Source organism: Stylophora pistillata, chromosome 5 (assembly GCF_964205215.1).
Source record: "Stylophora pistillata chromosome 5, jaStyPist1.2, whole genome shotgun sequence".
NCBI classification, from domain to species: Eukaryota; Metazoa; Cnidaria; class Anthozoa; order Scleractinia; family Pocilloporidae; genus Stylophora; species Stylophora pistillata.
In genome coordinates, this window is record NC_142523.1 from 22298404 (window position 1) to 22326397 (window position 27994).

The 27994-nt window shown below is 37.9% G+C and overlaps 1 protein-coding gene and 1 long non-coding RNA gene across 3 annotated transcripts; one reads left to right on the forward strand and one right to left on the reverse strand.

Moving 5' to 3' along the window:
* Positions 1 to 335: 335 nt before the first annotated feature.
* Positions 336 to 27256, reverse strand: LOC148730811 (uncharacterized). Of its 2 annotated transcripts, none has more exons than XR_016001250.1 (3): positions 26140 to 27256; positions 25424 to 25460; positions 336 to 523 (listed from the first exon to the last, which is right to left on the reverse strand). It is a non-coding gene; the product is annotated as an uncharacterized LOC148730811 (long non-coding RNA). The 2 variants fall into 2 exon arrangements; XR_016001251.1 differs by lacking the exon at positions 336 to 523 and adding an exon at positions 15366 to 15996.
* LOC148730812 (uncharacterized) lies at positions 18177 to 20368 on the forward strand. Its single transcript, XM_088760730.1, has one exon. The coding sequence runs from the start codon at positions 18177 to 18179 to the stop codon at positions 19161 to 19163; it is 987 nt and encodes a 328-aa protein (XP_088616856.1). The 3' UTR covers positions 19164 to 20368.
* Positions 27257 to 27994: the final 738 nt, after the last annotated feature.

The following is a 27994-nucleotide window of genomic DNA, read 5'->3' on the forward strand; positions in this document are numbered from 1 at the left end:
ATAATTATTAGACTTTTAAAGTCTAATACGCCCATTTAACTTGTATAAGCATAAATGTATTTGTAATTTTATTATATAACCCATTGTAACCCAGTCCCTCTTTGATCAACTTTTGTAATTTTTTATTGTTGTACGATTGTAACAACATTGTAATTCAGTTTAGCTGCGATGATGGTGGAATTAAACTTTCTTTCTTCTTTCTTCTTACTTCTTTCTTCTTCTTCTTCTTAAAATGCCTCCTACCTAGTTCAAGGTTTGAGGAGTCACCTTTCGTCAAGGCGCATGACGAAGGGCTGACGCTCGAAACGTCAGCTATAAACTCTTTACGGAGGCCAATTTACTCCATCTGTTTGCTGTTTGACAGCGTGTTCGTTGCTGTTTCCCTAAAACAGAGATTGTAAACAATTGAACAGGGTCAGAGTAAAACCTACCTTCTTGTTGAAGAAATCTCTGGAATATTTCTCGGAAAGAGCTATGTGTCTTGGAATTTTCCCAAGAAGTTCAATAACGTGAGCTAAGTGATCTGTAAAATAAACAAATTCAATAACAAATTTGACAATGACCACCAAACGCCGAGTCGGTCATTGATGATCAATGTAAAAAGATATCATTACTATAAGTTCCCCACGAAAGAAAATTTTTCAACTAAGTGTCTAAATGTACTCTGGGATGGCAAGGATTTTATCGGAAAACGCTCTGTGATTAATGGAAAAATTTGCACGGTCTTTCTCGACCAATCAGGTGCAAAACTAAAATCAACCACGTCTGGTCACTAGCGTTTTCCCGCGCTCAAGACGATTTCCTGTGGTTACTTTGAGTTGTAATTAGTTCCTTGTGATATTTCCCCTTCTTATGATTGGCATTTTGAATTTTTTTCCAACTAGTATCGATCGCAAAACAATATGTCACGCTAGCGGTTTCATGACAATACATCAATCCGCGAATGGAAAGTCTCCCGTTTTCTAAGTTTACCCGAGACTTTAAAAGGCTTCCGTTTTCTTCATGACTGATTATGACCAATACCGGGAATACCAGGCTCACCCTTTTCTCCTTTACTAGCGCCATCTCTTTAATCTAATTGGCAGTTCGTGTAACCCTCTATATATGTTCATCAAAGTTTTTTTTTAACTGTTTTATTCATTTTATCAATATATGCAAAGCTATATGGTTCATTAGTAGCTTTTAAAAACCTTTTTTTTAGAATATTGACTTCTCTACACATTCTTGCCGTTTCACCGGAACTTGGGCTATCAACGATGCAAAAGTGTGAGCAATTTAGTCGTATATCTTTTGGTGTTAAATAGTAGGATTGACTCAGATAGATAACACTACAAATTTTATGACGTCCAGCAATAAGAAAATTAATAAGAGGAGCTTGATTTTTTTCATTTACAAAATCATCGAGGATAATTATCTCTTGGTTATCATCAGGTAACTCAGAGACGGGAATTATCTCTTCATTACTACATTCTATTATAGGATAATCACATTCTTTTGAGATAGATCTGAAGGTTTCGAGTAAGTCCTGATATTTTTTTTGTTATAAATTTTTGCCATACAGATAAATTTTGTCAAAGTACAAGAGTCTGTGAATCATGTTAATAAGAGTATTAGTCTTACCGCAACCACTAGGGCCACAAAGTAGCATTCTGAAAGTATTAGAAGGCATAAAATCATAGAGACTCTTATAACTAGAATCTTTCTCATCTGTATCATAATTAATCATTCGCATATTATATGATATTAAATATAAAATAGTTTTTTTAAGTTTTACATAATGTTAAACATAATGTTAAACATTATGTTAAAAAAACTAACGCGTTATAATATAAATGAGCCTTGTAGAGTGGAAAAGTCTCCCAAAAATAAAAAGTAGAGTAGGAAGACAAGTTAAAGAATCAACTAATTCAAAAGAGCTACTCAAGAAATTAGAAGTTATTAGTGGTGAAATAGGGGCTGGGAACAATTCTAAAAAAATGAGAAATATGGGAGTCAGTATCTTGGATACCTTGCTAAGAAATAATAATATCAATAAATCTCAATACGGAAAACTAGCTAAGAAATATTTTGCAATATAAAAATATAATGGAAAGAGAAATAGTCCTTATTAGTTTTTCAGTTCGAGGAAAAGATAATAATAAACCCGGTGATTTTAAAATAAAGCTGACTAGACCAATTGTCCTTGACAATAATTATCAATATGAAATAGGATTAAATCGTGTCATATCCATGTACTTTTCATGGCATAATATTAATCCTGGTAATAAAAATCAATTAATACCTTAAAGTAAAGATAATGGAAGTACTTTTATCGACATTACTTTCGCTTCAGGTGTTTGGACGTATATAGATATGGATAGCTACATTAAAAGTCTGACCAAGAGGACTGATTCTAATGGTAAAGATAGCTATCCTATTACACTGACATTTGATCCGACAACCTCTAAAGTCGTTATTACTCTATAGCTAGAAAAAAATTATAGATTAGATCTTACAAAGAGTGATTTCTATGAGTTGATAGGCAATGACTTAGTTCTTGTTAACCGAGCGGGAGGTCTGTGTGGGAGAATCTTGAACGAGGTCGCAGTGAGGTCTGTACCAGCGACCGAGGTCAAGATTCTCCCATACAGACCGACCTAGCTCGGTTAATAAGATGTTTATTATATGGCTGTGTCTGGAAAGCAACGGAACTTTTTTTTCTAGACCGGTCTAGATGCCGGTCTAGATGGGAAAATCTAGACCGCTTTCAATATTGATTTCAGCCAATCAAACTCGAGAATTCGGTAGTTCCCAGTCCTTGTGAGACACAGCCATATAATAAAAGAAAATATTAACAGCTGCTAATAATACAAGAGCCAGAGTGCCTAATATAACCGAAGATACCGATATTTTAAATATTCATTGTGACCTCATTTCTGAGAGCCTGGTAGATGGAGGCGAATCAGATATAATAAATAGTTTAGGTACAGGTAATTTAAGACCATCATATTCATTTACCTTAGAACCAGAAAGGGTAACTTATAATCCGGTAAGCAGAACGACTATTGATAGCATTAGAATGTATGTAATAGATGGTCGAAGGCGTGTGGTCAATCTTCATCATGCAGATGTTGCTTATTCTTTAATACTTAAAAAATTGATAAGCAATGAGTATTAAAAAGAATATCCTACTAATTGTTATATGATATCATATCAGTACAAACGCGTCTACCATCCTAGTTTAGGAAGGGTTCTCTATAAGCACCGAGGTAGTGGAATTATCATAGATAATTTAACGCGACCCGCTAAAGCTGTAATCAGTGCAGTAGCTGAGAAATTTTTCAAACCTATTGCAAAAGAGCCTCTGTCCTTAGGAATATCTGAGACTGGAGATAAATTAGGTAAAATGGTTGCTGATTAGGTAATAGAAAAGTCAGGTGACTTGATAAGAAGGCGTTTATTGGGGAAAGAAGATCTTAAAGTATCGGAAAAGACAGCTAAGAAAATGGGGTAAAAGACAGAGTCTAAAAAGACTAAGACACAATATAAAGTTTATGACCTTATTAAAAAACTAATTTCTGAAGACTAATATTGTTTTGGACTAATATGCTTTTATCTATTAGAAAAAATATATTTACGGATTATATAATGGCCTTTAGATCAAGCGAAAACGTGACCAGAAACAAACTAGTGAGATTTCAGTTAGATAATGTTATTGAAGCACCGGCTTATGGGAAATATCAAATAAAGACTGGTTAAAAATTTACAGTAAATGATCGTAGCAGTTTTTATGATTGGTATAATGCTTATTTTGAAGTGCAATTTAAAGTGTAGAAAAAAGCTGATGGTGCTGCTTATGGCGGTGATAGAATATCAGTCATAAATGGATCGCATTCATTAATAAATCATAAAGTATTCTGGGATTGCTTCAGCTTTACTATTGGTTTCGCTGTAGGCGTTGTGCGCACTACGATTGCATTGCATTGTGGTAGCGTTTATTCAATATGGTGGTAAAAGCGGAAGAAATTGGTAGAGTTTAACTAAACATTCCGTAAGAGTTAGGCCGTTTCCTTTTCCTTACACTATAGGTAAATATAATTTGATGTATTCTGAACGTGTAAAAGTATTTTTCGTGCGTATTTGTCACTTATTATATCGTTCTCAAGGACAAACGCAAGCACTGTATTTTAGCATGTAATTTGAGAGCGGTTTTTGAGCAGGTCAAATTCGTTGTACGTCGTAGTTTGAAGCCTTTCAAAGATTTGTGTGGCCACTTTAATCCTTCTTCAACAGCTCTGACCAAACGCGCTCAAACGCGCTCCAACGGTACAAATGTTTTAAGCATTTTAAAAGGCAGTGTTTGAGATCCTTTTGTGAAGCGAAAAGGCCCATTGTTGTGTTTGGTGTGTTGCGTTACATAGCGTTACTACTGCAAGGGAATTTATCAATCGTGTAAATCTACTTTCCTAGGTGAAGGTAAAATTAAATAATCGCAAGTGTTGTGGGGAAAATCTTCTATCTTGATCATTGAATGAAGGACAGTTCACTTAGACCAATGAAAAGAGTCACTTGACCCAGGAAAACCTCTACCTTGCGTGAGGCGACAAGCCGGAAAGCCAGGAAGCAAAAGGCAGTCGACCGTTGAAAGGTGTTGATAGGCCTGTGTGTCTACTACCATTCGCTAGCGCTTTTAAATCTTCTACCCTTAAAGTTTAGTTCTTATTAGGATATCTTTAGATGACTTTCCTTTGCGATGTGATAATAAGGATCATTTTTAAGATGTCATAATTTTTCATCTGTGTGTTCTTAAAGTTTGGCAAGGCCGGATGAGATTGTGCTACAAAAGGAAATATTTTCTTCTGCGCGCGCTCTATTTACTATGTTTCAGAGTATACTTCTCTCCTGAGGTAATAACTCCAGAGATACGTTTCTCAAAACCCTCATATAGGTTTCTCTATTCTCGAAGGGTATTTTGAAACTTTTTACGTTTTTACTAAACGTGGAGCGCGACAAATTCGTTCTTAGGAGGCGCGGGGCTTATCTTTTTTCAAATTCCGCATTTAAGCTCGGAGGAAAAAGTTAATCTCTTACAAGGTTTATCTCTGTAATATGCGCTTGTATATAAAGGGCGGTTCACAGTTAAATAACTCGCGTCTAGGAATATAATTGCTGACTTTGAAATTATTCATCCCACTACTGGTTCTGAGTGTAACATGTTGCCATTTGTGTCGAGATTCTTAGGCAGATTGTAGTCTCGAATGTTTCTATAGAACGTCAATTGCCTCCAAAGAACGAATTCGTCACGGAGGAATGACAGGAGTCGCGCAGGCCCGTCAAACGTTTTAACTTTCGAGGGAATGGCAACAGACAGTGAATGCCTGTTACAATCCACTTATATTCACCCCGCATCTCCGTGCCACCAGAGATGTTCACTCCGACGCGTCAAGATGCAAATGACTCAATTTTTGTCTTACGACCATGATGTAACGTAATCAGAGTGCGCACACCGCCTGGTTTCACTCTGTGATTGGTCTAAAAGAACTCGTGTCACTCTCTCAACCACTCATATGCAAAACTAAAATCAATCACGACTTGGTCGCCTGCGGTTTCCCTCTCTTTGCAGTCCAAGGTCTCTTCCTTTCTTCTGATTGGCCATTGGCCGGATGAAAACACTAAAACACAATCTACACTGATATCGAGATCCTTCTGAACGGCGCTAAACATGAACTAATCTCGAGATCCTTCGGAACGGTTGTCTAAAACTCTCTGATACTGAACTGTAACTACACAATGACTTTAAATTGCCTACAAGATTATCCGACGAAGAGTGTCACCAGGTCGCATACGTTATGTTACAAGAACAAAAGTCATTACAGAATTGTCTTTGTTACAAGTTCTTGGACACCTCCCTCGTAAATTTTTATAATCAAAGTCTTTTCAACAGCTATTGTGGTTGCCTTGATTTTGGTTTTACAACACTCAATCGTAAAGCTTTCTGCATCACAGTTTCAGTATAGGTGTAAGTAAAAGTGCTTCGATTTCACTTTTGTTTTGTTTCCGGTTTCAATCACAGTATAACTTCTTGTTTTCGTTCTTAGGGGATATCAATTTATAAAAGATCATCTACGACTGAAAGATGTGAAATGTTACTGGAAAAAATTGTTGAAGAACTACGCCAAACTGATGCAGTGGAAACCCGAAAGAAACACTAGATTTCAACAAATAACACCATAGGCACAAGAATTGATTTAAATTGCAATCTTAAGATATACACTTGCCTTGAAAATACAGAAAATGTGAACACCAAAATTATTCATGGACGTCTTTACGCCGGTTTCAAGGAAATCTTCTCTGGTTCGTCATTACAAACTTTGCGAGTGTTCTCTCGACATCTAAAGTGGGTTATTGCGCCGTAAACTGATAGGCAGTGCTGTTTTTTTTACCGAAATAAAAATAAAATTTAGTTTTCAATTGGTTAGCGGTGTGATAAACGATAGGTTTTTGACCAATCATGGCGCTCGTAGTATCCCAGTTATTTTACATAGCCGTTTACAAGCGACAGCTGAACTTTATTATGATTGGTCAATACACAATGACGTGTTGATATCAAATTTAGCTGTTCGCGGTTTTCCGACTTTTTGAGCAAAATCACACCTTAAATCGTCTTAAGACAAGGACTGAAAAGTCTTTACTCACACGCGACTGAGGGAAAATAAGTTTCCTTTACTTGTTGAGATTTCCATAAGAGGATACCTATTTGAATTTGAAAGAAAACCGCTTCGAACTGTAAGTGAAAGACGGTAACTGTTCATTCTGAGTAACTCCGTGCAAAAGTCTTTATAGCTTCATTATTACTAGAGGGCGTCAACTAAACAAGAGTGTACAGGTTTCTTTAAACCAGTGAGAAAGTCACGAAAACGGAAATTTCTATTGTTTGCGTCGAGGAAGAGACACGTGCTCGATAAGGATCACGATAACAAAGAAAATTTCTGATCCTCAAGTTCCCACATAAAGCAATGGACCAAAAAGATCTGATTACTAAATTTAAAAGCTGCCATGTTGGAAAAGGAAAAAACTTAAGAAAGGAGATCGAGAAGCTGCCAAAGGATATGCAACGTCTTTGGACTGAAAGAAACTTCCTTGGGTTCCTCGCACAGTTTAGGTCATCACTTGCTTTACGTAAATGGGAAATTAAAGATGTAAAAGCTGTTCTAACTTTTTTACCAGAACTTTCGATGTCCTATGATCGCACAATACATTTACAAATAGATAATTGTTACCTGAAGTGCAAGAATTTTGCCGATGAAACCAAAGATCAAACTGGACTAATAAAAACGCTGGCATGTTCATCTAACAGCTATTTGCGTCGCACTATCACTGAGAACCGTAAGATATGTCCCGCTTCTAAACAATCTTTAGAACTGTCAACTGACTTACTTACAGAGCGAGACATAAAGGAGCAAACCTTTCATGTGAAAGATCATATGGACAAATGGTCTTTACTAGGCAATCTCCTTGATTTTATCGAGAAGCTCTACTATTATCCGTTAAAGCTGGGCATGACTAGAAAGGGATCATTTCCTTCAAAGCCCGGTGTCTATTTAATTTTTTACATTGGGGAAAACGAACTGTATCCGGGAAGCCAAGTCGATGCACTCCTTCCAGTGTACGTGGGGAAGTCGAAAACGCAAATCAGTGGCCGCCTGTATTCCCATCACAGCAAGATAAAAAAAGCTCAGAACCTAGAAGTTACTGACTTTGTTGTTCAGCTCATTGTGACTGACGAAAAATTTGCTGGCGATATCGAGTCGACGCTTCTAAAGCACTTCTGTCCTGTATGGAACAGTAATGGTACTGATACCCAGACGCCAAAGTTCGCTTTTGGTGGCAGAAAGGCAACAAACTTATGGAACAGATGCCATATTGAAGCGGACAAGGAAACTTTAGACACTATAGTAGAACGTCTTTCCATCAAAGATAAAGGACCTAAAACTTAGGGCTAAATTTTTTTTCAGGCTTCATTTTCACCACTGCTTATTTAGTGTTCATTATTGCCAACATTGGGTATGCACAATGGCTGCGGACGGACGGTTAGTTTGTGGTTCTAATGATGATCATGACTCACTCCCAAAAAGCGAGTCTTACTCATTAAACCCTGAGGTCTGTGAACTGGAATATCTTCATTTTAATGGTGACAAGTTATTGTGGTCGAATGCCCTGGAATCGCTTAAGAATTTTGTGGTTAATTTTTTAAAACTACAAGGGAAGCGGCTGACGCCTGATGAAAATAAAAAACAATTCAAAAGTTCCAACGGTAATGTAATAATTCACTGGTATAACAATTGTAACTGATTAACGCGCAATAGTTAAGAGTGATCGCGTAACTTCCGTTGTCACGCAAGGAACATTAGATAGTTTAAAGAATCAGTGAACTTCATCTCTTCATTTAAACCAGAGAAACGAAAATAAAAATTAAGAAATATTGACTACGGGAGACGTCGCTTAGCAACCTGTAAAGTTATAAGTTATACGTAAGTCACAATCTTCGTTGCAACTGAATAATTTATGTTGAGCAGACAAGGACGAAGGTTAGCATGCCTTAAGATATGTTTCTGACGCCTCGACTATCGACGAAGTGAATAACAGAAGTTTACCTGAAAATCTGATTAAAACTGACCTGATATAAACCTGATAAAAACTTTCTTCTAACATGATGATTTGCTCACCAAAGGCATATTTAAATAACGAGTGGAAAATCAATGGGATGGAACATTGGCCTCAAAAAATATAATGGAAAGTTCTGAAGACTCCTTTGAAAACATTGTATACTTGTTAGTTATAACTCTATGGATGTCTCAAAACATAGGCATAGTCAGGATTCTAGTGCAGTTTGAATATCTAAAACTAGAAAAACTGTCAGCTTTTGACCCTAACCATTCCACGACATCTAAGTTGTTTGCTACAGAGAAAGTTACATCAAGCAGCAGTAACAGAAGCAAAAAATAGAAGCTTTGTTCAATTAAGAGTCAGTGGCGTCTTTCACAGAAGAAGATAGTGACCGGTTAGAGAGATTACATGAGAGGGCCCTTAGATACGTGTTTAATGACTTTTCCAACGGATGTGATAGTCTATGTTATAAGATTGGTTACTCATTAAGTTGTAGACGGAAACAAGATATGCTTTTAATTATTTTTAAAGCCCTCTATAACAATATGCCTCAGTATATTCAATCTTTATTTCAAATAAGAGAAAATAAGAAAAATCTTAGGGGCAAAAACAAACTTGTTTTACCTGTAGCTAAGACCACAACTTTCGGCCTCAAATCAACTTCTTACATTGCTGCTAAGGCTTGGAATGCATTACCTGATAAGCTAAGATTAATGGATGAATTTGGCCCTTTCAGGAATGAGATAAGAAATCTAAGTAATTTGTAATTTTATATCACCATTTATATCATCATTTATATTTAGGCTTATATTATTTTTAAACTCTGTAAATTATATTCATACATTTTTCTCGGTATATTAGCATCTCTATTGCTAGAGGCCTAACAAGCCTCATTTTCATCCGAGTTTAAATAAAGTCATCATCATCATCATCATCATCACAACAGTTACTTTATATTTTGATAAAAACTTCTTTCGAACATGATGAATTGCTCAGCAATGGCGTACTTGAATAACGAGTGGAAAATCAATGGAATTGACCATTGGGCTCAACGAATATAATGGGAAAGTTGGCATCTAGGCGGAATAAATATGCTTTTGTCTCACGACAAAGAAACAATCACAGTTAAGAGATTTAGAGTACCTACTCCGACATGACGCGCTGCCGACAGTTTAAGGAATCAGTGAACTTCGTGTCGTCATTGAAACCGAGAAACGAAAATAAAAGTTAAGAAATATTGACTACGGGAGAGGTCACTTAGCAACCTGTGAAGATATAAGTTACAGGTAAGTCACAATCTTCGATGCAAATAATTTATGTTGAGCAGACAAGGACGAAGGTTTGCATGCCTTACGATATGTTTCTGACTCCTCCACTATCAACAAACTGAATGACAGAAGTTTAACTGAAGATCTGATGTCAGCTTTGCGCACAACGTTTGTTACTCTGTAAAGAAGGGCTCTCTCGGAGATATACGTAGGATTAAATGCTGCTTGTTGGTTAGAACTCCAAGGATGCCTCAAAACATAGGCATGAGTCGAAATTCTTGTGGTATAGTAATTATCCCAAACCGAAAAAATTTTAAGCTTTTGACCCAAGCAGTTCCACGAAATCTAAGTTGTTGGCTACAGAGAAAGTTAGATTTAGCAGCAGTAACAGAAGCAAAAAATATAAGCTTTCTTCAATTAAGAATCGGTAGCGTTTTTCAAAACAGTCACCGTATATCGTGATAAAAACTTTCTGTCAGACATGACGAATTGCTCAGCAAAGGCGTATTTAAATAACGAGTGGAAAATCAATGGGATGGAACATTGGCCTCAAAAAATATAATGGAAAGTTCTGAAGACTCCTTTGAAAACAATGTATACTTGTTAGTTAGAACTCTAAGTATGTCTCAAAACATAGGCATAGTCAGGATTCTAGTGCAGTTTGAATATCTAAAACTGGAAAAATTGTCAGCTTTTGACTCTAACCGTTCCACGACATCTAAGTTGTTTGCTACAGAGAAAGTTACATCAAGCAGCAGTAACAGAAGCAAAATATAGAGGCTTCGTTCAATTAAGAGTCAGTGGCGTCTTTCACAACAGTAACAGTATATTTTGATAAAAACTTTCTTTCCAACATGATGAATTGCTCAGCGAAGGCGTACTTCAATAATGAGTGGAAAATCAATGAAATGGTACACGGGCCTCAAAGAATATAATGGAAATTCGCGGGAAAACTCGTTTGAAAACATTGTAATACTAAATATATTATACACATAATGTGCAGGTAAGATTATAATAAGTACGTATGATGCACGATCCTCGCAGTAGATAGCGCTATTTATGGAATAGCGAAAATCAGACCTGAAAAACATCAGGCCTGTACGGGACTCGAACCACTGACCTCTGCGATACTAGTGCAGCGCTCTACCAAATGAAGTTCATGTATTTATTCTATCTCATTTATCACTTTCACGGGTTCGTTACGAATCAACTTAACGGCCTGCTCCCAGTTGGCTTGTTAGCTCAATTGGTAGAGCGCTGCACTAGTATCGCAGAGGTTAGTGGTTCGAGTCCCGTACAGGCCTGATGTTTTTCAGGTCTGAATTTCGCTATTGCATAAATAGCGCTATCTACTGCGAGGATCGTGCATCATACGTATCAAATACCGCAGTTCAAAATATATGAACTTCATATATTTATTCTATCTCATTATAATAAGTATTAATTACATGAAGAAAATTAAATATAACCCTCTATAAAACTATTTACCAATAAGTACATTAAATAAAATAAAATCTAGTATAAAGCTAATCTAAAAAAGTAAGTTTTAAGGAGCTCTTGAATTTTGACAAGTTTCTCTCGTTACGAAGCTCCAGAGGGAGGCTGTTCCAGAGTTTGGGTGCTGCAGCAGAGAATACGCGATCACCCAATGTTTTCAAAGTTTTGTTCGGTTGTAACAACAAAAGTCCTTTATTTGATCTAAGGTTATGACCACTATTCTCTTTAATTAATAGTAATTAAATCTTTCAAATATCTAAGGGCAAGTTCATGGAGTGTCTTAAAAGTCATTTGAACTACTTTAAATTAAATTCTGAATTTTACTGTAAGCCAGTGTACGTAGAGATCTTAGAACTGGTGTCACATGGTCAAACTTTGGTATTGAAAATCAGTCTTGCTGCTGAATTTTGAAGCCGCTGTAACTTGTTAACAGACTTTAGGGGCAGTCCACATAGAATGATGTTACAGTAATCAATACGCCCAATTATTAGTGCGTGAACTAATGATTGTGTTGCCTCATTACTTAAGTATTTCCTAATACGCCTTACATTAATTAGATGGTAATATGCCGCCTTACATGTGTGATTTATATGAGCCTGCATGCTCATGTTGTTATCAAACCAAGATCCTAAATTTTTCACAGAGGAAACTAAAGATACGCAGCCATCACCTATCTTAACAGAGCTAATATGGACCTTTGACAACTGCTACCGACTCCCTATAACCATAAATTCTGACTTCCCATCATTGATCTTAAGCTTGTCCCTTAACATCCACGCTGGTATGTCACGTATGCAATGTTCCATGGCAGCAACAGCATCTTGAGCACTTGAAGCCCTGTTGGGGTAAATTCCGACAGGCAACACGCCTCTGAAACAACGACATGAAGGAGTTGAAATGAGTACCAAGAACGAGCCACTCATGCGAAATTACGACAGCGACAGAGAGAAAAGTGAAATCGACAGCAACGTTAACGTTTTAATAATTAGACAGCGACTGGGCATTTAGAAAACCGTTAAAGGTTTAAATTGTTAACACTCAGGGTGGGTGACCGTAGATTGCATTTGCTGTGTGTAATTGTGTACACGCGGTCCCGATCCTTGGCAAAACTCAGAATCGTCACTGTTACTTAGGAAGTAAAATTACTGGACTAGCTGTCAATCAGAAGATCACACTATACGATTCCGTAACCAGACAATAACAAAGTCAAAATCACGTGCGATTGGCAAATTTTCTCTTTAACACTGCATCATCTGCCAGAAACCTCTTTATTTTCTTTCTCGTACATTAAAATACCATTTCGAGCCTGAATTGAAGATAGCATTCAACTGTTCTGAATAATACTTGAAAACGGATATCGCGTCATGGCTAGATAACATCTAGGTGGAATATATATGCTTTTGTCTCAGGCCAAAGCACCAATCACAGTTAAGAGATTACTTAAAAGTACCCAGTCCGACATGACGCGCTACCGACAGTTTAAGGAACCAGTGAACTTCGTCTCTTTATTTAAAGCAGAGAAACGAAAATAGGAGTTAAGAAATGTTGACTATGGGAGACGTTAATTAGCAATCCGTGAAGATAAACGTTAGGTAAGTCACAATCTTCATTGCAAAATAATTTAAGTTGAGCAGATAAGGACGAAGGTTATCATGTGTAAATTAGATGCTGCTGACTCCTTAGCTTTATAAGGGTCAAAGTTGCCCTTACAAGGAACATCACATAACGACTTGATTTTACTCGGCAAAAAAATTGTTTGAAACATCTAATACACCTTAGGGGTCAAATATACATTGCTATTTCATCTTAACTTGGTAGTTTAAGTGTTACATAAACAAGCTCAGCTTTATCTCCCTCAATTAGAAGACTGTTCATTCTTGGGATTGGTCAAAGGTTTTATCGACTTTTGACGCCTTTTGTTGGTTTTTTTTTGCCAACACCAAATGAAGCCAAGTTGCCAAATGTAACCACATGCTTGTGATTTTGATTTTAGGCTGTTTTCGTTTATAATTACGTCACCAAACCAACAAGGATACCTGAAAATTACCACAACTCTGTACATAGCTAAGGTGTGCTATGCTCACAAAACGTGGTCTTAAATATTATTTTCTTTGCTGGCATTACAATAACTATATGATTTAGGAAGCAATAGTTTAATGAATGACTCTTTGTAAGTATAGTTCGTAAACCTGAATAAATACTTCGTAAGTTGAACAAGTTCGTGCTTCTTTGATTAAGATGTCCTCTTTTTGTGGTTTCACTACAACTTAAGTCTGTGAAATAGATTTAACAAATGGTAAATACCACAGCGTACACTATTGAGTTATGGATGCACGCGAGAGGTTGCTAAGCACGAAAGAAGCGTAAGAGTCGCGCGAGGGGATAGCCGAGAGCGACTCTAGCTTCTTGAGTGCTTAGCAAACCTCCCAAGTGCATCCAAAACTCAATAGTGTACGCTGTGGTGTGTACCATTTGTTTTATAACATAACATCGATACATTGTAGCTAAAGAGTTCCCTTTTATTTAACAAATCTTACGTGACCAGAAAAAACAGGCGCGCGCGGAAAAATAGTCTTTGCATTTGCTCACATCAGCAGCGTACACCCATGGGCAAATGGAGGACGCTAAATTGACCAGTCATAGCGCGCGCTTTGCTTTGGTTATGTTATAATATGCTTTGTACAGGTCGCTTAAATTTCGAGGAAACTGTGACAGATAAAAGTCCGTGAACTCTCTAGGACGTTCTTGGCAACTCTATTGCTTTGTAGACCTTAATCGCGTAAATGAAGTATGCTAATACCAAGGAAACTCCAGAAAGAGCGGAGAACAAGCCGCTCAAATAAAGAAGCGATGCGAACAAAATACCTTATTTCGTGAAAAAAATCACAGAGTGGCGCGTACTGTGCGTACCATATGGTAAACTTTGAACTCCACAACAAAGTTATTCCTGGATTTCTTCTTAGCTTGCCTCATTCTGATTGGTCAATAAGACTCGCCTCACCCTCGTAACCAATCAGACGCAAATTTTAAAATCATTCGTTTTCCCGCCTCAAAGGCGATTTGCTTGTTTAAAATTAGAGCTAACTCTGGTGAAACGAGCTAATTTCGTCTGCTTTGACTGGCTTCTATGCTTACTTTGGTTTTGGGTAAAATACGCTCTGTTCCGTTAACACAGATCTTTCCTTTGCTACGACTGTAACTCGTCCAGTGCCCGCCAAAGGTGTCAAAATTTTACAGTATGATCCCTGGTGAGCTGCAGTACTACTGGTCAGGTATCTTTTACTCATTTTTTTTTTCTTATTTAAACCTATTTTTCATTGTTTTCCTCAGAAGCACCTGAGCTTAATTTTAATTAATTCAGGCTCATACGCGTGCAAACAGAAACACAAATTGCAATAACAACGAGTTAACCTTGCAAAGCTACGGATCAGATATATTATTTAAGAAATCAAAAAATGGCCACCGAAAAGTCATTAATATGAATTGTAAAACTTTGTATACTTTGACATCGTAATTTACAGACTCGATACCAAATGATGAAAAATTTTTTTTTTTGCATTGCTGCTCGATGACCATGTTAGGTGGATATCGTGTTGAGCGGCATACCTTGGGCAATACAAGGAAAAGTGTTTACCGATTCAAATTCAAAACTGCACTCGCAAATAAGTGACGCGATACATTCTCTAGGACAAGAAAAAGTCATAAGTATGCAGAAAGAATATTGACCGTGTTTTCGCCTTAAAAGTGGGAAAAAATACAGAATTTCGGACATGTAGGTCCAATTAATTCCAGCCTGTAATCGCGGATGGAAAAAAAGACTTTTGAATTGTAGAAGTTCTGCAAGGAAATTGAGTGAAGTTTTTTCTTGATCTGAGACGAAAATGTATACATTCACTAAATAGTTTGGGCATTAGTTCAGTTAAATCACGTGGAGCAAGATTCTTGACTTTTTTGTTAAATAGGCTTTATTCAGTTCTCTCCTAATAATAAGAGGCTCTCAAACAAGTTTATCATGTAAATTCGCAAAGCTGGTTCCCTTAGTGACTCCCCTTACCACACTTGTGGCTGCATAGTTAGCATTATCTAGTAAAGCTAAATCACAATTATGATATTCAGTAGCGGATTCAGACCTCGAATTAAGACGGGGCCCGGTTTTTTTGTTTGTGTACATCTACCTGCTCTTCTTCCTTATGCGTTTATTTTTTACCTAAACTAAGGGGGAGGTTCGGTTCCAGGGCCCTTCCCCTAGATCCGCAACTGATCTTCAATGAGTGGTCTAATCAGGCTTTTGCACATATATGTTAGCGTGGATCTACCAACTTTGCATTGGAAACATTTCAGCATATTTAATCGTTTGGGAACTTTCTTGTATATTTTAGCTATATGATTTGTCCACGATGTATTACTCTGCAAAGTTAAGTATCTTGATTGTCGCGTTGTACAAGTTACATTAGGTTGATACAGAGAGGGTCTTGATTCGAAGCCTCCATTCCTTTTGACACTCCATTTATAGGTGGGAAAATAGAAATGATGTTTTCCCCAAAGACAAATCCGCTCATACAATGTCAAAACAAGATAAAGATACCTAAAAATAAAGGAAATTAGCAGCTTGTTACGTTTGAAAAATATGCTAATCAAATAATACAGACCCTCAGCACTCGTCAAGCTCTCATAGAGATTAAGACATGGTTGCCAAGCATCACCGCCTGAACAACTAGAGACATAGGACTTTAAAATCAGAGCAGGTTTAGTGACTGAAATACGGCAAAAAGTGCTTTCGACAGAGATGCAAGAAGAACTGAACTAAATACGGCGGGCAGTCGAACTTCGGCATCAATTTTGGGAGCTCGCACACACGTTTCCCCTGCAATATTTTATGGGAGAACATAAGAAATAACTGCTCTCTTGCAGAAATAGCGAACGAAGTTGAAACGATCATAGAAATCTGTAAAAGGAAACAAAGGTAAGTAGAAAGGAAAACAGATTTACAGGAAAATTTAGTATCCATTTACTTCATTAACTTTAAGTATTAAGAAATTTACGCAAAAGACAAGGTGTTTGAGGAGCGTTCAAACGGACTTCGTATCGAGCGTTTTACTTGAGCTTGTTCTTTGTACAGTTGCCTCTGTGAATTACACTCTTGTACTCACTATATGGGAAATTACACGAAAAGAACCGTAAGTATTTAAGATATTTCTTTCCATGCTTATCTGTACTGGACTTGTAGACAAATCTCATTGAAGAGTTAACGTTTCTTGTTCTGAAACTTGGTTTCCTTACCACTTTTTGTACAAACCTGACTCTTGCTTTATGCAGGGGCGTAGCCAGGATTTTTCAAAGGGGGGGGTCACAGAGGCTACTCACCATTTACAACGCTGCTCTTCCGCGTGTATCAGCTGGCTCAGTCGTATCATCGAGGCATGAAGGCACCCCAGGACCCTCCCCTGGCTACGCCCTTGTTATATGTGCCTTTCTTTCATGTTGCGCCATTTTCAATGAGATCATGGACTTTCGATGATTTTGGTACGTTTTTAGTTAAAAGGCTACGTAGATAACTCTGCAGTTTTCTACTCTTCTACGAGAGACGTTTTAACATCTTCACTGGTACTCTGCTTGGTTCACGATCACGTTCATAGCCATGGCATTCACACAAAGCACGGGTACAGTTATAATATACATATTTAGCATAACGAGATCTGAATTGTTGTTCTTTCATTGACACTGTGCATTAGCTATATTGACAAATTTTCCCAGTAGATCACAGTATTCATCATGTCTTCTGCTAAGTACATACAACTCAATGCAAAGAGCAATCCTACATACACGATCGCTTGTACAATAGTAATAATGATTATGTACGAAATACCAAATCGTACTTTACAAATACAAAGCCCAATAAAAACCAGTAACAGAAACGAGACATTTAGCGGAAGAGCTAAGCTTAGATATTTAACCTTACTATTCAAGTTGCTTCTGTCAGTATCCTTATCCAAGTCGCTGTTGTTAGCGCCACCTTCGAAGTTGCGTTCACGAGCATTCTTGATTTTTTCAGGAAGTGAGGTGTTCGTATCAACATCATAGTTTGATGTTAAATCTGCTGTCACAGTTTTTCCAACATTTTAGTAGTTCGAACTTACATATGGTTCATTTGTTATCTCGTGAGAACTAGTACGAACTTTGCAAATTTAGTTAGCTTTCAAGCTATAGAGTTCGTGGACCGACCCATTCCGAAAACGCTCGAAATCATTTATTGTGGGCCTACCACGAACGGCGTGTGTGTTTGTACGTGAGATGAGCGTATAAGACAAGAATCTTTGCAAAGCGGCCTTTACAAAACACAGCATTCTGTAAATTATGTTGTTTACGAAGAGCGAGCACATGATGACACAAGTTGTCGCATTCTCATCCCCAGTTTCCGCGGTTTATGCAAGGAACACCTCGGACTATGACCCCTTTTGGCGACCAAGAACGGCTTGCATTTTAAGACTCGGGCTTTCCTATGGAAGCTCGAGTCGTATTGTTTCTGAGACAGTTATACAACATGTAAGCTCACTTTTTCTTGGTCGACTTGATATTTAAGTTAGTTTTAAACTGGTTTATATTTGTCGTTTCAGGCCGGTTATGTGACATCTTAATAAACCACTCATCTTCCTCCTTTGCGCTACAGTCGAATACAGGATGCACTCTGAGGGTCGAACGAGAAGTTAGGAAGTCCAAGTACCTTCCTTAAGCCGAGCTAGCACAATTTCGAAAACTACGGGGGAAATGGAGGAGTTGCCACTGCCAAAAATGAGACAACTTTGGGATGATCAATATTACCGTCTGTACCTTGCGATTTTCAAGAAATGGCTTCGCAATTGCGATTGGTTTTCATATCATTCCCTAAAGGATGTAGAGAAGCAAACTATTCAAGACCAAGTACGTGAAGTTTTGTATCGTTTATCAAAGCTGTGGAACTCTCCCGATAATAAAATTCATAAACTGATACAAACTGTTTATATCTCCTTTCCAATCGATAGTGAATTATCGACATGGCTAGCAATGTCATGCAACAGGTATTTGAGCAGAATTCTCTGCACTGACGTCGTGAATTTTCCCAATAACAGCATTCCACAATGCTTAAACAGTTGTGAAATCCTGCTAAAAAGAAGATTAAAGAAGCACGAATTGAGAGTGGAAGATAACTTGAGGCGGTGTAACAAATTTGAGACTGGGGCTGAATCGCCAAGTCCTTCAGTTGATGATGAAGACAATTCTGTATTGCAACGGATTTCCGTTGACTTCATGGAAACGTCATATATTTATCCGTTGGGTAGTAGTACTTACTGGTATCCTGAACTACCCGGAGTATATTCCATATATTACATTGGTAAAAAACCACTCTATGAGGGCCTGGTCAAGCCTTCTATAGCCAAGCCAATTTACGTGGGTATGTCGAAAACAAGTATCTCCGTACGCCTGAAGAATCACCTAGGCAAAATAAATAGAGCGGAAGACTTAAAGGTGCGCGATTTTATCGTTCGATTCATGACAGTGGACAATAAACACTACGCTCCATGTATCGAGGGGATGCTCATAGAACATTTCAATCCTATCTGGAACAGCGAGACGGTAGGCATCTCTTTTGGAAACGCTGGCAGCAGAGAAAGCGACTGGAACAAATATCATATTCAAAAAATACCATGGACAAGACGCCATATGCCTAATAAGCTGAGGTGGTATTTTTTCCGATTTCCTGAAAATTTTGTATGAAATAAGATTAACAAAGATTTATCAGGAGTCACGTGATGACGCCAAGCTAAGCGGAAGCCATCCCGAGCTCTCTCTAAGAAACTATTAAGAAAATGATGCTTAATAGTTTTTCTATGACCACGAGATAACCTTTTGAGTATAGTAACAAGCGAATACCTGCTAGATTGACAAGATCAAACGCAAAGCAGCGAACCGGCAAAATGTCAGCTACTGAAGCGAAGTTGGCCCGGACGTAGTACTTGCAAAGATGGACGACTTGCTCGCCGCTAAAGACAAACGAGAGTCGAAGTTGAACGCCATCCTGCTGAAGTCAAATGTACATATCCGATGACGCGTCAAAATCAGTTCCAAGTGATAGAGCCAAACTACGAAAAGACCATTTAAAGCAACCTAAAGGAAGAGGAGTCCAGTTGGCATTCATCCCATTGTCAAGTTCCCGCGCAGATACTATATAAGGAAACCGATTCTGAAGGTCTCAAGTCCTTTAAAATCAGACATATGAGTTGTCCTTATGTTGCTATTTTGTGATCATTATGAACTGCGTAATTTTAGTTAAATAAACTGTGTGATTTATAGTTTCGTTTACAATTCCTCGCAAGGAAAACTGCTCGTCACTTTCAATAGCATAGTATAATACAGACATTTGCCACGGAGATCTCGGCGAAAGTGTGTAGCAACCAAGATGGTAAGTCCGCTTTCGTTTGTTTAAGGTTACCGTGCACCTTCAGGGGTTTCCCGCGTGCAAGTGATGTAGCGCGTCCGCTTTAAACCGTAGATATGTAAACCCCATATCAAATTAAAGCTTATAGGACTGGCTATCAGACTATACTAAATTTTTGAGAAAAAATTAATTGTCCAATTTTTCACGACTTCTAAATGCGAGCGCCCGAATCACCTTTTAAACGTTACATGTCAAAGGGAGTTTTGTTTTTCGCTTATTTAATGTGTTCCTCCATTTTCGGGGCCAAAGCGCTAAAAAAACGTGTGTGCGATTGTCGAAAACATGGAGACGCCCCCACGCGAGAACAATTTCTTTACCTGTGAAACCAGATATTTCGTTTTGTTTGTACAGTGATAGTTGATTGATTAAATTACTGATTCTCATATTACCTATATATATATATAAAGAGGCGATTACACATTAGACACACAATAAACGAGTTGGAATTAAGCCTACGCCTGATTTGCCATATTCAATTTCAGTGAAAAGTTACAGAAGATTTTCGAAATAGGATTAAAAAAATCGCTTGCACGCGAGACACCCCTGAAGGTGCACGGTAACCTTAAATATTTTCTGTTGTTTTGTGTCTGTGTTGTCTTCTTGCTCAAAACTTAAATTATTCTCTTATTACTTTTGCGTTTCTTTTTCTATTCTTTTCATATTCCGTGGAAATAGAACCTATTAATGTGACAACGTTTCATCATTTTTGCATTAAGAATGCATAATTCGAAAGCTAAGCCTGAAAGCGTCCAATTGCTTTCCTTCAATGTTAGAGGCCTAAGAGACTTTCGCAAGCCGGTAGGGAAATCAATTTTTCTCTTGATATAAGAAGCAAAAAGCCGATTTGATATTTTTACAGGAAACTAATTCCATAGCAGAACGACAGGATCAGTGGCGAAAAGAGTGGGGCGCTTCTGTTTTATTTTCACACGGGAGTACAAACGTTTGAAGTGTTGAATTTCTCATAAGGAATAGTTTGAACTTTATTATTTAACGGAGTGAAATAAGTTCGGATGGCAGGTTTATTGTTCTAAAAGCTGCTCTTAACAATGAGATATACACAATTGCAAACATAGATAGCTCAAACAAAAACACCAATGCTGTTAAAAATTTATCGTAACTTGTCAAAATTATTAAGAAACGACGAATTTTGTTATGAAGAACACATTATTATAACTGACGATTTTAATTTTCCTCTAGGAATTGTATGTTCAAATGCTTAAAAGTCTTTAGATTTGGACCCTGTCCAACAAGATGGGTAGAAACCTTTTACAGTGACAAAACAAGTTGTACTAGCAACAATGGAACACTCCGGCTCAGCTAGTTTTAAAATAAATCGAGGTGTAAGGCAGGGAGACCCCTTTTCCCTTACTTGTTTATTATTGCTGCTGAACTATCAGCAGTCGCTATTCGCTCATGTTTGGAAATAAATGGAATCAAAATAGATTCAAAAGAATTCAAAATGGTGCAATATGCAGATGATTTATCAGCTTTTGTGTCGGAGATCAAATCTGCTCAATACCTTTTTTAAGTTACTTGATCAATTCAAAAAATGTTCTGGCCTTAAGGTGAATCACGATACAAAAAACCGAAGCAATGTGGAGTGGCTCCTTCCGTAATAACACCGAAACACCGAAAGTATTGAAATGGCGTAAAACTGTAAAAGCTTTAGAGGTTCACTTTAGCTACAATAACGAAGAATCAGTGCCAAAAGAATTTCTACGATAAGTCCAGAGGAGTCCGGAAAATCTCAGATACGCTTGTGGAGTTGGAGAGGCCTCACCCTGTTCGGTAAAGTCACAATTCTTAAGAGTTTATTACATCCTAAATTTTTAAACATCTCGTCAATTCTTCCTTCTCTCTTGGAGTTCATAAAGGCATTTCAAACAATTATATATAATTTTCTTTGGAAGAGTGTTAATAAAATCGCCATGACAACAGTAATAAATGATTTCAAGTTTGGTGGCTTAAAGGTAACTGATCTTACAACGTCAATAATGTTACTCCGACTTTCATGGATCGTAAGATTTTTAAGCGATAATTTTAGTCACGTGCATTTTGGGAAGAGTCTAAATCTTTTTGGAATGCCATAGCCAAAGAACAAAGGAAACTCGAGTTAAAGACAATTTTAGTTAGTGTCACAGATGATAAATGTCCTCTGTTTAACTACTTAATCGTTTTAGGTAAGTTGTTACATTTATGGAACCGTCGTAGGAATAATAGTCTTCCTTCTTTCTCTTCCTATGAGGAACTAGTTAAAAAAAAATATGGAAGTGAACGTCACATCGCTGCTAAGTATAATAATATGAAGATGCTAGAGGCTAAGTGGTAACCCGTTTTGAATACAATTCGCCAGTTACAAAGGTGTGTAACCGAAAAACAAACTGTAAAAAGTAGTGTAAGAACTGTAGTCTAAGGAAGAATTGTATAGTAAGTAGTGTCTGTTTTGCTTTGTTTGTAGTGTTCTCCGTGTTGCAAAAAAAAATAAAAATAAAAAAAAAACCACGGATCTATCAGCTTCTGAAAATTTTAAATCGATAGCTTTTTTCAATTTAGGATATATTAGGCAAAAAGTATTTGACACTTCTCATCAACTTCTTCTCGTCACCTAATTAACCACTTCAAAACAACTCTTGATTTTCAATGCACACTGCATAGTCTTGTATAGTTCTACGATCGCTCATTCGTCTTCAAGTCTACCTACATTAGTTCTTTTCGAAACTTTAAAAGATCGTTTTTGCATCGAAGCGGAAATATTGTTCACCGATAGTGATAAGGGTTCCTAATGGAAAGCATGCCCCAGATTTTCGATTATTTCCTTATTCCTTGAGATATAGCCTCTACATTATAGAAATTTGCTCAAAAGCGCTACTTTGAAGTAACAAAAAAATTATTAAAAAATAACGAGGCGTCAAAGTACAATTACAAGACTACCTTTTTTATTTCAATATGTGCAGATCACGTTCTGATAAAAAATGCGCCGAAAACGTTTTGATTAAAATGCGTCGTCAAACTTATCTAGCAAAACGTATCAGTGTGAAAGAATAAGCTCCCATTATGTTAAGTGGCAAAAACTATAAAAATAATTATGTATCCGAAATCAGTGTTTCTTAAGCTCTAAGAAAATGTCTAATTTTTCAGGGATAGCGTGAATAACTTTTACGCTTTCTCAGGTTGAATGAAAACGCTAATTTTCCTTCTGTGATACCTTAAGTATCAATTAGGATCGAGGACCGAAGGCTTTAAGCAGGCCTCGACGCCTTTCGTAAATTCGCTCTGTCCTGGCTTAGTGTTTTAAACTGTAAATGTAAACAAATTCATCTGCCCTCGGGAATGTGTGAAAAATTATCCAAAAAATTATTGAAAGAGTCGAGAAGTGCATGTGACGAGCAGAAGGCAAAGGCACTAATCTTCCAGACACAAACAAATCACAATGATTAGTGGTAATCGTTTCAAAATGTTGTTTTATCATTCGACTCCCAGTTTCTTTTTCATTAATGATTTTCTCTGGAATCTCTCTTCCATAGCTCATGAAGTGATCTTGCCTTCTTTCATGAGCGAGAGTAGACATAAATACGTATGTGCGGAATAACAATAGGATCAAACATAGATCGTCCGTATCGTCTATGAGCAGACCCTTGAATTGCTAAGTCACGTAATAAGCTTCACGATAACGAAATTGAAGAAAAAGGGATCAATTGTTTTATCATATCTCTCTAGCTTTAACCTTGGAAAAGTCAACATCTGTCTGGATAAGCACATGCTTATTTTAATTTGAGGCTATTCTCATTTGTAAATAAGTCTCCAAACCAACAAGGATACCAGAAAAAAAAAAAAAAAAATTACCACAACTCGGTACACAGCAAAGGTGTGCCGCGCTCACCATACGAGGTCTTAGAAAATTAGTTTCTTTGCAGTAACTATGCAGGAAGCAATAGTTAGATGAATGACTACGTAAGCATAGTTTGTAAACCTGAATAAATACTTCGTAGATTGAACAGGTCGTAGTTCTTTGAATAAGATGTCCTCATATTGTGGTTTCTCTACAACTCAAGTCTATGAAATATAGATTATGCTTAACACAGGTTGCTTGAATTTTGAGGCATATATTTAAAAGTCCGAGAACTCTCTGAGAGGTTTTTGGGAACTTTAAGATGAAGTTTGTATCGTCGCTGTCTATTTTTAAAACGTCCATGTTGCTGTGGATTTCACTTTTCTCTCTAATGCTGTCGTAATTTCGCGTGAGCGGCTCGTTGTTGGTAGTCATTTTAACTCCGCCATGTCGCCTTTTCAGAGCTGTGTTGCCTGTCGGAATTTACCCCAACAGGGCCTCATTAACGGCATACAACGTTTTCAAACGAGTTTTCCGAAATTTCCATTTTCCAGTCATTATTTAAATACGCCTTTACTAAGCAATTCATTCAGTCGGAAGCAAGTTTTTATCACAATATAAGGCGACTGTTGTGATAGACCGCATCGACTCTTAATTGAGCAAAGCTTCTATTTTTCGCTTCTGTTACTGCTGCTTAATCTAACTTTCTCCGTAGCCAAGATTTCGTGGAAGTGCTAGGGTCAAAAGCTGACAAATTTTCCGGTTTTGGATAGTTAACTACACAAGAATCCCGACTAAGTTTGAGATATCCTTAGAGTTCTATCAAACAAGCATACAATGTTTTCAAGCGAGTTTTCCGAAATTTCTATTATATTCTTTGATGCCAATGTTCCATTCCATTGATTTTCCACTCATTATTTAAATACACCTTAGCGAGACAATTCAGAGTCGGAGTAGGTACCTTTAAGTTAACAGATTTAAATCTCTTAACTGTGATTGGTTCTTTGTCGCGAGACAAAAGCATTTATATTCCGCCTATATATCAACTTTCCAGCACGCAATATTCGTTTAATTTTCTAGAAGTATTCAGAACAACTGAGTGCTAAATCAGACACGAACTGATATTTTAATGTACGAAAAAGGCAATAAAGGGGTGTCTTCTATCAGTTTAAAGGGGGAGGTTTCTAACGAGACTGTGGTGCCGCGGTGCCGCGTCGGTGGGGGGTACCTCAAGATAAATTGGTGTTAGCATGTACTAAAACAGTGAATAGTGTTCAAAGTACGCTGTGATTTGCTACCCAAACTCCGAGTATCCTTTGCTATTCATCTTCGAGCAACTCGCTCGTGATTTGTACCCGAACATGATGTAATCGTCGCTAGAATAAGTGTGTTTCAAATCATGTTTCAGTGCTATATTATCTCCTTGTTTTAGTAAATACTACAACAACCAGTGTCGATGGCCACTCCGGTGAATATTTTTTAATTGTCGACTAAGTGGAAAATGTGAATTGGCGACCGTTAAGTGTTTTAAAAGCGGACTTTTCGCGCGTCAAACTTCGTCAAAGTGAATGACGAAGAGCTGACGCTGGAACTGAATTTACACTATTAACTCAGTTGGTCAACCCAAATTATTGTTCAGGGTTTACCTCGCAAAAATGTACAGCTATGAACGATTCTCTGGAATAATGAGCAAGAAACAGTACTTACCAAGGACGTAACTTGGAAATGTGTTTAAGTTCTCCTGCTAGAAACAAAGAAAATAATAATAAAAAGTTTTGACACACCACTTAAAACACCAAAACAACCTTAGAGAGTATGTGCCCATATTTCAGACAAGTCAAGCAAAGTCAAGAGGTCAGAAGTCAGAGTCGCGCTGTACCATGTCCAGGGTTTTTAACGACAGTCAAACAAGGTGGCAAACGTTTAGGCGAGAAGGCGCAGGAACAGAGCACTCGCCTAAGGTGTGATCATCTGTGTTAAGGCGAACGAGTGATCGCTCGATCACTCACAAGTAGAGGAAGAAAACATCAGAAGAAGCCGGCCGCGAAATTTGCCAGCAGGTCGCTCATGTCAAAAACCCTACTTCCCCGTATGTAGAACACAGAAGCACTGAAAAATTGTACGAATTTCTCAAACGAGTTTGAGCAAATTTATCCAAATGATCAACTTCCGAGTTGGGAAAAATGCTATTTGGAAGTTAGTGAACTGCGCCGCGATTAAGTTAGTTATAGGAGGACCATTCACACAGGCTCTGTTTTCGAGTGATTCAAAATCCTGACAAATTCAACAATCGCCAAATGACCAAAGCGCGTTCGCCGTCCTTACGCTATAACTCCATCTGTATGCTGTTTGACAGCGTGTTCGTTGCTGTTTCACTGAAAAAGAAATTGTAAGTAATTGTACAGGCTCAGGGTAAAACTTACCTTTCTTGTTAAAGAAATCTCTGGAATATTTCCTGGAAAGAGTTAAGTGCCGTGGAACTTTCCCAAGAAGTAACTGGTACAAATACCATTTTGAGGAGAATCCAGAAACTAAAGAAAATATGATAGAAAGTGTTAAGAAGTACGAATTAGCGCTGAAGATGAAAAGCCTAAATCTCACCACAATATCTTCGTAAATCCTGGCGCTATGGCATGAATGGGCCTAAAATTTTTAATTTCAACTGTAAATAATTTTATTTGATCTCGAGGGAAAGTATGAATAATTAACAACTTCGGGACGGGGTTGAGAGATAAAAGTGAATTTATAGTCATTAACGGGCAGATCAGTTAGTTGTGGAGGCTGAAGATCAAGGCACTGACCCTCCAGACAAGGACGAATGTATGGTCAGAATCGAGTTCAAAACTTGTTTTATCATTTGATTACAAAGTTTATTTTATTTAACCTTTTTTTTATTATTATTATTCTTTGCGGGAATCTCGTCTTCGATTGTCCAGGAAGTGATCTGCTGTCTTTCAGCAACCTCGTCCCCAGTGGTCCTGCTTGTCATGCACGTATTTATTTTATTTTATTTATTTATTTATTTATTTATTTAGCTTCGCCAACCGGCAGGGACACCGCAACAGCTTGCGCCAATTACTGCGAGCCCAATAAACCCACCCATCCCACCCCAGGGGAGGACATCCATCACACAGTAATCTCCTGTGTGGGAAATTAACGTCTCCTACCCCTAACCCTGCAGGAGACGGGACCTCCATTTATTTGTCCCTATCCAAGAAGGCTAGAATATCTAACCATTTCTTGATGTTATAGAAAGGCAGCAAATTCTTCTCAATTATTTTAAGACCCTGAGTGTTGGTCCGGCCGGGACTCGAACCTTCGACCTCCCGCACAACAGTCAAGCGCTCTATCCATTCAGCAAACCGGGAGGCGTAGGGATCGAGAGCTCGCATTCTTGACCAATAGGAGAGCGGGCTCGGAGGCGAGTCTGGACAGGACTACGCATGCACAGAATATCTTTAGGATCAAAGACGACCGACTACAATTAATTTGTATCACTCATGAACAATCGTTAGGTCATCGTCATCATCAATCGTTAGGTCCAATAGGTTCCAAACAAACAAAATTGGAGAAAAAAAAAAGGTATCAATTGATGATTCATCGTGTCCCTCTAGACCCTCTATGTCCTTGTTCTTGGAGGCGTGGTGACCTCATGTTTTGTGCGCTCGACTTCGGATCGGGTGGTCCGGGTTCGAGCCCTGGCCGGGGACATTGTGTTGTGTTCTTGGGCAAGACACTTTACTCTCACAGTGTCTCTCTTCACCCAGGTGTATAAATGGGTACTGGCGAATTTAATGCTGAGGGTAACCTTGTGATGGACTTGAATCCCATCCAGGGAGTGTAGAAATACTCCTAGTCGCTTCATGCTACAGAAACCGGAGTTAAGCGCTGGCCCGATAGGCCACTTGGCTCGTAAGCAGGCTTCACCTACCATACCTAGGTCCTTGTTCTGCTGGGTGAGCCGTTAACTGTCAACTCGCCGGGGTGGCAGATTGTCAGCTTAGCCCCTTTTCGGAGAACACGCATTACAATGCCTGATCATAACATAATAATTCAAATTTAATTTGTCATTTACAAGTCGATTCCCGCACCGAAAATTGACAGGAAATTTTTTTCTTTTTTTGTTTTTGAGGGGGGGAGGGGGGGGTAGGGGGGAGTGAGAAAAACTCTAATTTCTACGCCTTCTCTCAACCCTTAGAGACTAACGTATAATTTCTCCCTACAATATCATCACTGAATCAAAGATTAAATTCTCCTCGTCAGCACCTTGGGAAATGT

What these genes read in the sequence shown, in the direction of transcription:
- LOC148730812 (XM_088760730.1), top strand. Translation starts at nt 18,177, where the DNA reads ATGGAGGAGTTGCCACTGCCAAAAATGAGACAACTTTGGGATGATCAA.